This window comes from Propithecus coquereli, unplaced genomic scaffold (assembly GCF_000956105.1).
Source record: "Propithecus coquereli isolate 6110/MARCELLA unplaced genomic scaffold, Pcoq_1.0 Scaffold449, whole genome shotgun sequence".
Lineage (NCBI taxonomy): Eukaryota > Metazoa > Chordata > Mammalia > Primates > Indriidae > Propithecus > Propithecus coquereli.
Window position 1 is genome coordinate 1,762,327 of NW_012150274.1, and position 11,628 is coordinate 1,773,954.

Below are 11,628 nucleotides of genomic sequence, written 5' to 3' on the forward strand. Positions count from 1 at the left end.
TAGCAATGGAGGGGACCTGGTCTACATAGAAGTGAAGCTTCAGCTTGAAAATTCAGCTTAACTTAAACCTTTTGGCTCATCGGCACCACACTTCCAGCTGGCAGTGCGTTTGTGTCCGTGATTTTGTTAAATCCTCACGACGGCTCTCACTGTATAACTGGAGACATTGTGTGATTGGCCCAGGGCTGCCCTTCTGGTTTGCACGGGGTCAGGCTTCCTGACCTCGGGGCTGGAGGTTTTGCTCCATGCCACGCCGTCTGATCTCTGAGCAGGTGCAGACGGTGGCAGCCCAGGGTGCTCTCTGCGACGTGGACGTCTGTGGTTTTGGTAGGTGGCGGGGAAGACACCGACCTGGGTGTAGCTCCCACGGCGCCTCCCGACCTGCAGAGCGGGGTCGCCCCCTCCCACACCGAGGTGCAGCGGTGGGACGGGCGCAGGGTGACTGCTGCAGACGGTCCTCAGAAAGGGGAGAGGGAAACACAGCTGGCCCGTAGCGATTCTCCCATCCAAGCACTGACCAGGCCTGACCCTGCTTAGCTTCTGAGACCGGACGGGATCGGGCGCGTTCAGGGTGGCATGGCCGTAGACGGCAATTGTGACGTCCAGCTGGACAGATGTCGGAGATCCCGGGACTTGTTCTTATGGCCCAGGAAGCCCCCTGGGCTGTTTGTTCCGCCCTCTCAGTCCCTTGTCTTCTTCCTGAAAGGCAGTTTTCAGCTGAACGGGCTTCTCAGCCTGCTTCCTCTTAGTAATGTTTTGGGGATTCAAAGACCTGTGTCTGCTTGTTTTCCATGTCTGGATTCGTCAGCCGGTGATGTCTCTGCATGTAAGTCTGTTAAAAGTTTTATGGATGCTGTGACCCTTCTTGGGGTTCACTCCCTGAGACAACAGCTGTACCCACAGCTCAGGGTGAGCCCCTCTCCGTGTGTCCCTGTCGAGGTGACGGGGCCAGCACCCTGCAGTGTCCTGGAGGACTTGCTGCTTCGCTGACCCTCAGTCTCTTCGAAGGGCCTGGACGTGTGACTCTCAGGCAGCTCCTTGGGTCTTTCCGTCGTGTTATGTGGAAGTCACAGTCTGCCCGTGGTTTTGTCTGTAGACCTTGCTGTTTCTTCACGTTGGCTTCGTTTGCTCTCTGGAGAGGCGGAGCATTTTCAAAAGCACCAAGTCCTGGTTTCTGTTCGTTTAATGGCACTTCCCTCCGTTTAGCTTTCTCCTCTCGTATTTAACTGTGAGCGGCGAGAAGATGCCAGGCAGTACCTTCAGCACTTGGCTTAGAAATCTCCTGAGTCAGCCTCACAGTTCATTGAGCATGTTTTTGACTTTGCTCGTAACTCTGGGCAGCAGTGGGCTAACCCTGCTGCCAGCATGCACCCGGAACCATCCTTTAGTTTCCTAGAACCTTCTCCCCACTTTCCTGCGGACCGTGAGTGCAGCACCCTCAGGGTCCAAAGCTCTGTAAGTCGCGTGTTCAGGGCACTTTCCCCTGTCGCGGATGTGCTGCCCGACGCCCGTCTTCTGCTCCAAAGCCACCGCCCCGCGTTAGGTTGTGATCACAGCGGCACACACTTCCCCTTCCAAAATCTGTGTTGATTCTTCTTGCCGGGGAACAAATCCTCCCAAAGCTTAGTGGCTTAAAACAAAGAACACTTATTATTTCACCATTTCTGTGATTCAGGAATCGGGTGTGACTTAACCGGGTGCCCTGGCCCAGAATCCCCAGCGAGGCTGCAGGCGTCCCAGGCTCGTTTGGGCTGCAGGACTCCCCTCCAAGCTCATGCTTGTGGCCGTTGACAGGGCTCAAAAAATCAGCTCTCAGGCTCACAGATGTGGTTGCTGGCAGGTTTCCGGTCCTGGTCACACAGTCCTCTCTCGAGGCTGCCGGAGTGCCCCTCACAGCACAGCTGCTGGTGGTCTGAAAGAGAAACTGAGGCAGAAACCATAGTCCTTTTGCAGGCTGGTCTCAGAGGCAGCCCCCATCCCTTCTGCGGCGTTCTGTTTGCTGAGAGTGGGTCTCTGGGTGCCACCCCCCTCGAGGGGGTGGGGTTATGCACAGGAGTGAGCACAGGCGGTGGGTGACTGGGGGTCATCTGAGAGGCCACCTGCCGCACGAGCCAACGGGTCAGAGTTTGAGGGTCAGTGGAGAACAGGAGAGGTGCTGGAAGACAGACGACGAGAAGAAAGTACGTTGAGAAAGCTGCAGTCTCGGCCTTGCCGGTGTTCGGCAGAGTCGGCGGTGCGGATCAAGGACCGCGTGACCACCAAGAGCAGATTTTGGCAGCCCGCCCAGGGTGCCATACGGATAGGCTGTCATGGGTGTGTGGGTATCGGCACAACTGGGTGTTGGCAGGACGTGTGACGTTCTCTGAATGATGTGTTTTTGGACAAGACAGAGGAACCGGCAGTAGGTGACTGCACTTAAGTTTACCGGTGTAAACGGTGCACCTGCCAGCCCCAGACGTGCTGGTTGACGATCAGTGTTGACCTGAAGGAAATTTCTAGAGATGTGCCACAGAGCTCTGTCCTGGCGTACTCACCATTCTCGCCGCGACCTGGTGAGAACGTCGACATTAGCTGACCAGATTTGCAGTTAATGTGAAATCGGTAGAAACGACTAAAACTTTGGGAAACATACGCACCAAGGACGATGAAGCGGAACCTAAGAGATTCGTGCTCCGCGTTAATTGCAGGAGTGTGGGTTAAAGGAAACGAGAGTTCACACCCATGAAGAGGACGCGGGCCCAGAGTGCAGTAGCCGGGGGAGACTCCGCGTGGGCCCCGTGTGACCTGTGCAGAGGGAAGGTGGAGAAGGGTCTGCTGTGCTCCAGCCCCCATCCGTCCCATCTAGTCCCTCGCCACGGGCGTGACCAGGACGACCCTTCGCACAGTCCCCCGAGAAGGCTGGAGGGAGGGGACCCGGCTCACAGCCCCCGTCCCCCGGCCCCGATGGTGCCTGCGGGAGCCCTGCCGGCGAACCAGATGGGCAGGCTCCCCGCGACCTGTTCCTGGCGGCAGGTGCCGGCTCCCGGTCCCTGGGAGAAGGAGAGACTCGCGATGCAGTTTATGAACCTGAGTGTCTCGGAGCAGCGGCAGGACCAGGGAGGGAGAGTCACTGGGAACAGGGTTTGCCAGTCTGTGAGAGAATGTTCTAGTAGTCAGGGCTGTCTGAAGCATCCTGCCAGCTCCAGAGCTGTGCTGAAGCCCAGGCGAGGCGTCAGGCACGTGACGTTCAGGGCAACCTCGGTCCACGTCTGTCTTCCTGGTACGTCTGGGAGGGCTGGGAGGAGGACAGGTCCCAGGACCGGACCGGTGGGACTGCACCGCCTCCCCCGAGGGTTCCGGGAGCTCAGCGGGAGGCTGTGCCTCGCCCGGCTTGGTCGTGGGCTGGGGAGGTGCGGCCGTGCGGTGCCCTTGCCCAGGCGAGTGTGCGGGTGATGTGGGTGTGGCCCTGCGGCTGACGCCATCCCATTGCAGGTCATCGTGGGGAGCATCTTCGAGGTGGTCTGGGCAGCCATCAAGCCGGGAGCCTCCTTCGGGATCAGCGTGCTGCGGGCGCTGCGCCTGCTGAGGATCTTCAAAGTCACCAAGTACGTCGCCTGGCGCTCCCGGGCAGGGGGACGCGGGATTGGCCGACACAGGGTATTTCTAGGGCTTCCTGGTGCCCGGAGCTCCTTCCGTGGCTTCTACTGGCTTCGATACAGAGGACGGCTGCAAAGCGGGGCCCACCGGGCACCCGCCGGCTGGCCGTCCCGCAGCCGCGGGGCCACGTCTGCCCTCCCACCTGCCTCAGCGCTGCCGGCTCCCCACGTCCCGTGTCGCTCCTCTCTTTTGAGGCTCCCAGTCCCATCCTCCCGGCCTTCAGAGGTGACTTTGCTTTATGGTCAGGAGAGAAAATGGCAGTGCCGAGTCCTTCCCTGCAGCCCCAGGGAGGGCAGGAGACCTCGCCGTCCCCCTGCCCTGGCCTGGCCCCCGTGCAAGCCCGGCCCTTTCCTGTCCTGTGACAATGGCAGGGACGAGACCGTGTCTTCAGTCATGTCCCACTTGAGCCCTGGCTGGGCAGGAGTTGCTCCATCTGCCTGCGAAGAGACAGCTCAGGGGCATGACGTGGGGCCGTCAGTGGGCGCAGGCCCGGGGCTGCCGGAGCTGTGGAGGGAAGAGGGAAGAAAAGCAGCAAGGACGACTGTGGGCTCGCCGCGCCCTGCGTTTGTGGGGCTCCCGTTCCACAGGCAGCCGGACCACACTGGGCCAGCAGCCGTGGGGCCTGAGGAGCAGAACTCCTTACACAGCCTGTGTGGGGCAGGGGCTGTGGGCCACCCGTCCAGCAACGGGGACGACCTCTTGGAAGCCCACTGGTCTCCCCGGGCAGACCAAAGTCTCTTCCAGTCCGTTTACAGTCTAATCCTTGGGCTGTTCGAGGATGTGAGGGTGCAAATGCAGAGGAGGCTTGGGCTGGAGTCAGCCCGGCTGTGTCCACAGACGCTCGCTGAGTGTTTCGTGCAGTGTCCCTAAGCCTGCCTTCACCTAGCCTTGGGGCCTGGCATTTTGGGCTCTGGTTTTGTTTTTTTTTTAAGAGACAGAGGCTCGCTCCATCGCACTGGGTCGAGTGCAGTGGCCTCATCGTAGCCCACTGCAGCCTCGAACTCCTGGGCTCAAGCGATGCTCCCGCTTTGGCCCCCAGAGTGCTGGGATCTCAGGCGTGTGTCACCTTGCCCGGCCTTGGGCTTTGTTTTCTTGTAGGAGGTGGGGGACCCTGTACTGAGGCAGGTGACCCTGTGCCAGGCAAGGGACCCTGTGCGAAGATAGGCTGGCCTAGACCCCACAGTCCCAGGGGAGGGAGGGATTCCTTGTCGAGAGTCCTTGCCGTTAACCCTAAAGTACCTCCCGAGAGAACCTTGAGGACGGCTGGGTTTCTGCTGTGGGCAGGGTGCCAGGGACGGGTGAGCACGGGCTGGCCACCCTCCCCTCCTGGGTGTGGGGCGGCACGTCTTCCTGGGGAGTGGGGTGATTCTGGGTGTCTGGGGGCAGCTGTGCCCTGTGAGCACGTGTGGGAGGAACCCCAGAGACTGGGAACGGCTGTTGGAAGGTACCGGTGCCTCAGTTGCTGTCGGCACAGAGACCTCAGCAGCCTTGGTGGCCCTGTGTGCCACGGGGACCGGTCATGAGTGAGAGGGTCCTGGTTGCTGCCTCCAGGACGGGGGGAGGTGTTGAGGGATGTCAGCGAAGCAGGGCCTGGGCAGTGCCGCTCCACGCGGAGTCCCCGGTCCTCGGTGAGTGGCGTGCTGGAGCCCGCGGACACCCTGCTCGCTCGGGACCTTCTGGTCCAGACCGTCTCCCACTGCGGGCTGCTGACAGACAGCCGCGGCCCTCACTTGTGTGGCACTGGCCCGAGGCCCGTGGCAGCTGACTGGGTGTTGGCGGTGAGCAGAGGGAGGTGCAGGAGGGGGTCTGAGCCCGGCTTGGCCTTGGCTGCCCGATGGGTGGTGCTGTTGTCCTGCCGGGCTGCCTGGCGGGGAGAATGCGGAGAGTCCAGCACCGGACGTGTTTCCTCTGCCGGGATGGCAGAGGGGCCCAGGTGGTGAAGTCAGGATAGTGCGTCTGGAACTCCAGAGAAAAGCTGTAGCTGCACGTCTGGGTGTGGGGCCCTCAGGATTTAGAAGGTCGCGGAAACCACAGGTGTGACCGCAGAGCCCCATGTGTGTGAAGTCGGCGACTGGGGTTGGCGGGCCCTGGCTGAGCACAGTCCAGGGCTGAGACCACCCTGCCTGGCCCCGCAGGTACTGGAACTCTCTGAGGAACCTGGTGGTGTCTCTGCTCAACTCCATGAAGTCCATCATCAGCCTCCTCTTCTTGCTCTTCCTGTTCATCGTGGTCTTCGCTCTGCTGGGGATGCAGCTGTTTGGGGGACAGTAAGTGGGTCCAGGAGGGGAGTACAGGTCTTGGGCCCCCACTGGGGAGGCAGGGCTCAGAGCAGACAGCGCCGCCCAGGCCTCCCCCCTCCGCTTTCCCTCCCGAGGTGCTGGAGGGGACGGTGAGCGGCCCTCTGCCACCTGTAACGAGCGTGTTGGCTGCCGGCTCCCCCCGGCTCCTGGCGGGGCTCTTTCCCGAGACTTCTTGTTGTTCTCAGGTTCAACTTTAAAGACGAGACTCCAACGACCAACTTTGACACGTTCCCTGCCGCCATCCTCACTGTCTTCCAGGTAAGGCTCCCTGCGCACGCCTGCCCCGCTCAGCCTTCCTCGCTGTGTGGGCTCCCGTTGGTCCCGCCTCTGCTTCTCAGCACGGCCCAGACAGCCGACGTCTCGGACGGAACCGTCCGCAGGCAGAACCCGAGCGCAGGCAGGTCTCCGACGCAGGGTCTCCAGTTCCCGAGACCCTGACCCAGACGTGGGGGCACCGGATGCCCTGCTGCCACCCGAAGGGGCAGGTGTGATTTCCTGGGGGCCAGCCAGGCTTCAAGAGACCAGCTCACCTCTGGCCCCCCACAAAGCACTCCCTACACTTCTCCCCCAGGACCTCAGTCCCCAGTGACACCCCCAGTTCTCTTTTGTGTCTGGAAACATGCCCCTGACAGCTCCTCGGAGAGCCAAGGCCCTGGGCCGATGTTCTGTGTGACCGAGCTTCTCGGCCCGGTGACGTCTGCCCTCTTTTGAGGACTTTCTCGGTGGGGCACTTCTGCCTCTCACGGGCTGTGGCGCCAGAAACACCGCCAGCGACCGGCTCACTGATGTGACAGTGTCGTGTGTTTCTGTCCCATGAACCCTACTGGGAAGCCACGTCTGAGACTGCGCAGCGTGCAGCAGGCTGGTGTCTGGCGCATGATGGCGCTCAGGGCGGCCTGACAGGCTATGCGCGCTCCAGGCTGGAGGCTCAGCTTGGCGCCCGGCCTCTGGCGCTGCTGACCCCAGTGCTGGCCAAGGCCGGAGCCCACAGCACATGCGAGGACCGGGCCGTGGGTCCCCCACTCTCCAGGGGAGGGAGTCTTCCCAGCAGGCCTCTCGAACCAAGCTAGGTGATTGGTGGAGAGAGCAGCTCGGTCCTGCTCATTTGCACCCACAGCTCCATTCGCTCGTCTCTCACTGGGCTGTGGCCGACGGCTCCGAGTCGCGGCCGAGCAGAGCGAGCTCTTCTCCTGGGGCACTTTTGCTCCAGGCCTCTGCTCCAGGCCTCTCAGGCCCTGGTGCTGTTCTCTCTCTTCTTCCTCTCTGGCCTCACCTTGGAGTCACTCTGCACTGTCCGCTCTCCTCTGGTTCCGAGTGTCGGGGGCACGAGTCGGCCATTGCGGTTCTCCCTTCTCCAGCTGACGCAGTGAGAGCTTCGGCTTGCGTACAAGCCCGTGACTTCCAAGACCGGGTCTCCCGAATGTTTCTGAGCACTTAGTGGGTGATGGGTTCTACACTGGCCTCTGGGACAGCGGTCTCCAAGCCGGGGCCTCCTGTGCAGGGTGGCCACAGCCTTTCCCGAGAGTGTGGTCTGCTCGGTGACGGGAGGGGTCCCAGGCCGGGGCTGCACAGTAGGGTCTTGAGTGCCAGGTGGGGGAGATCGTAAGGGGCATGTTCCAGGCCAAGCAGTAAGAACGTGAGGACAGTCTGGGCCGCGAGTGCCCGTGTGTGACGGGAGGCTCCAGGGGCTGGTGGGCCTGACGTGTCAGGCTGAGAGGCTCCCCCAGTGGGATTTGCCACCGGGACTCCAAGATAGGAAGGTGGCACGAATGGCGACCAGAGCTCGGTGTGGTTGTGTTTGTTGCAAGAAGGGACCCGAAGGCCGGGCGCGGTGGCTCACGCCTGTAATCCTAGCTCTCTGGGAGGCCGAGGTGGGCGGATTGTTTGAGCTCAGGAGTTCGAAACCAGCCCGAGCAAGAGCGAGACCTCGTCTCTACTAAAAATAGAAAGAAATTAATTGGACAACTAAAAATACATGGAGAAATTAGCCGGGCATGGTGGCGCATGCCTGTAGTCCCAGCTACTCGGGAGGCTGAGGCAGGAGGATCGCTTGAGCCCAGGAGTGTGAGGTTGCTGTGAGCTAGGCTGATGCCACGGCACTCACTCTAGCCCGGGCAACAGAGTGAGACTCTGTCTCAAAAAAAAAAAAAAAAAAAAAAAAAAAGAAGGGACCCGAGCGTGGTGAGGGAAGAAGAGGTCAGAGTTAGGAGAACAGGTGGGTTCTTCTGATCAGATGCTGCTCTTAGACCTTATACCCCCTCTGCTCCAATCAGAGCAATTAGATAATGATACGTAGAAAGTAAAAGGACCTAGCCAAGCAAAAACCAAAGTCTCTGTGGACGAAAAACGGAACAGAATCTATGGTGGTGAGAGACGGCAGAGACCCAGGTGCTGGGACATGGCCTGGGGAGGGGCGGGTGGGCTGGCGTCTGCGCTGCGGTGTCCACAGCTCGTGTGTGGCTTGGCCCTTTGGAGCCCTGGGGCAGGCGTCCCACCCTGAGAGGAGGACGGCTCAGAGCAGGCAGTCGGCCAGGCCCTGATTCCCACAGGTGGCTCTGGCCTGGGGGACCGAGACCCGGCCGCGAGCCCCTGCGTCTGCCTGGGGTGTGGAGGGGGCGGGGAGGGCGTGTGTGAGGTGAGGCTTCAACTCTGCGCCTGGTGAACACAGACTGACACCACGGGGAGGACCAACGACAGCCACAGCTGGAAGGTGGGATCACTCCCAGGGAAAAGGAGGTGACAGAACAAATACAGAGGACCCTAAACTGAATATGCCTCAGATCCTCAAAGGAGTAAAGGGAGAACCCATACCAAACACAAACTTACGATAAAAAGGCACCGAAGAACACAGAATAGGTTAATTTGGAAAAGGACTGACTAGAGAACCTAGAAATGAAAAATACAGCAATTTAAATTAAAAAACGAAGGGTGGACGGTACACCGGGCGCGATCGGAGAGAACAAGCAGGGAGAGCGGGAAGGCGGCGCTGGGGAGAGGCGGCGCTGACGAGCACGACGGGAAGCCGAGGTGGGCTGGAGCTGGGCCGGTGTCGGGCGTGGAAGACGTGGAAGACGGGCGGTGCGTGCCCTTCCGGAATCATCCTGGAGTGTGTGAGCTCAGAAGGCCACGCAGAGGGAACAGAGTAATTCCAGACACAGACACGGTACACTGTGATGAAGAGAACATCTTAAAAGCTACCCTAGGAAAACAGATTTCCTACGAAAGAATGACTTCTCATGAGCAAGAGATGCCAGAAAGTCACAGAAAAGTCACTTCAAAATACTGGGGTGCAGCCACCGTTAGCCGGGAATTCTGAATCCAGGGAGCTGTGATTCAAGCGTGGGAAGACCCTTTAGACACGGACGTGAAGAGACGACCACCCCCAAGATCATTGCCGAAAACACCACAAACCCTGATGCATTTAGTGAGGTGGATGATTTAGAAGAAAAGAATACATTTAATTAACCCAAAAAGAAACAGGAAGCCTGAACCATTTCAGAAACCAACTAATTAAAATCTCCTACCCACACCACCAAGTTCAGATAGGTTCATAGGTGAATTCTATCAACTATTTAGGGAGTTATTCCGGTTACATGTGGAGCACTCCAAAGAACATAAAAGGAAAGCGCCCACTTATGAGGCCAGAGTAACTTTGCTGTGTGAAGACTAAACAAGGACAATGTAGGAAAAGAAAAATGCAGGTTCGTGTCACAAAGACAGAGGCAAGAATATCCAGAGAAGTCATCCCTGATGAAATTATAATTAACTAGCATTTTTTCCTAGAAATGCAAGATAATTTAACATTAGGAAATCTATTAATGCAATTTATCATATTAACAGATTACGGTGGAAAACCACTGTATGAGAAGAAAAAGCATTTGAACTCTAGCAAAAGCACAGCCAGCCACATGAATGAGACGAGAGACGCAGGGAGACTGACAAATTTTGTCGGTTGCTGAAACCGGGTGATGGGAACACAGGGTTCGCTACGCTCTGTACTTTGTGTGTGTTTCAAATGTCCATGATAAATTTTTTTCTAAAAAAAATCATGGTAAAATCTAGCACTCCTTTCAAATAAAAACTCTTAGCAGATTATGCTAGTAGCAGTGGTCTTAGTGCAGTAGAACAAGAAAAAATGAAATATAAATGCTCAGGATGGACAAAGGGGAGAGAAAAACGTCATTGTTTACAGACGAAATATTTGTATATTCACAGAAAACCCAAGTGCCATCGTTGCGGATATTGCGGGACAGTTTGTTCACCCGTGTGGCATATAGAAAGCATGAAGTTGGATCCTTGCCTCGTGCCAGACGTGAAGATGGATTAACCACCCAAGTGTGAAAAGCAAACCTGAAATTTTAGAAGAACACACACAAGTACATTGTTATTAATTCAGAGCAGAGAAGGCCTTCTTAAAGAAGACATAAAAAGCACAGGTCATAAAGGAGACAATGGACAAATATGATATTAAAACAAGAATTCCTGTGCATCAAAAGATACCATAAAAAAGTGAAAAAAAAAGCCCTAAAAATCATAGACTGGGAGAAGACATTTCTAATTAGTAAATAACCAACAAAGGGTTAGTTTTCAGCAGGAATCAAAAACTTCTGCAAATCAAAACAAAAAGACCACGTGGTAGGAAAAGGCAGAGGGTGTGAACAGGCCGCTCACAGGAGAGGAACCCAGGCTGATGAATGGACTGCAGATCGGTGATCCATCTCACTGTGGTCAGGAAACTGCAAATTCAACCCACAGCGAGACCACCCTTCCTGCCTGTCAGTTAGCCGAGATTGCGAAATACAAAGATGTCAAGTTTTAGAGAAGACATGGAGCAATGAGGACTCCTGTATGCTGTTGGTGGGTTGGTAGAGGGCAATTCTGGAGGGGAATTCCGTAATACCCGATCATGGAATCCGCGCGTAAGCAGCTCCCATCCTAGGTATGAGCTCTGGAAAGTTTCTTGCCCAACCGCGCAAAGAGACGTGTGTGAGGCCATAATAGCAGCATTCTTTGTAACGACAAAAACCTGGAGGTCACCTGACTGCTCATCATTGGAGGATGGATGAGAAGTGTCATCGTTGTGCAGCAGGGACAACAACTGGCCCAGAACTACATGTACCAGCAGGCTGAGCTCACAAACGTAATGCTGAGCAAAGAAAGCATGTTTCAGAATAATACGTAGTATGTGCTACTCTTAAAATAAGGATGAGAACCATGCAAAACAACGTTACATATTGTTTATGATACGTATGCAGTAGCAATGTAAAAGCTTGCGTGGGAATGGTAAACACCAAATTCAGGACACCGCTGACCTGGGACAGGTGTTGGGAGATAGGGAGAGTGAGAGGAATGGGATAGGGGAGTTTTAGGTGAGGAAATTCAGCCACATTTTGATGTTTCATTTTTTAAGCTAGATGGCGGGTGCACAAAGTTCTGTTAAATTATTCATTGTACCTTTCTAAGTGTTTAAAATATTATATAATTAAGGTGCCGGGCACGGTGGCTCCTGCCTGTAATCTAGCACTGTGGGAGGCCGAGGCAGGAGGATCGCTTGAGGTCAGGAGTTTGAGACCAGCTTGGGCAATAGCGAGACCCCATCTCTACAAAAAATAGAAAAATTAGCTGGACGTGGTGCCTCATGCCTGTGGTCCCAGCTATTCTGGAGGCTGAGGCAGGAGGATCACTTGAGCCC

At 56.8% G+C, this 11,628-nt stretch overlaps 1 protein-coding gene across 1 annotated transcript in view; it reads left to right on the forward strand.

Annotated features, from left to right (window-relative positions):
- The window catches only part of CACNA1B (calcium channel, voltage-dependent, N type, alpha 1B subunit), a 110,269-nt gene that overhangs the window by 78,777 nt on the left and 19,864 nt on the right, over positions 1-11,628 (forward strand). Inside the window, exons 19-21 of the mRNA XM_012654741.1 lie at positions 3,472-3,584; positions 5,772-5,903; positions 6,122-6,194. Coding sequence (XP_012510195.1) covers positions 3,472-3,584; positions 5,772-5,903; positions 6,122-6,194 — 318 coding nt within the window. The remainder of the gene's footprint in view (positions 1-3,471; positions 3,585-5,771; positions 5,904-6,121; positions 6,195-11,628) is intronic.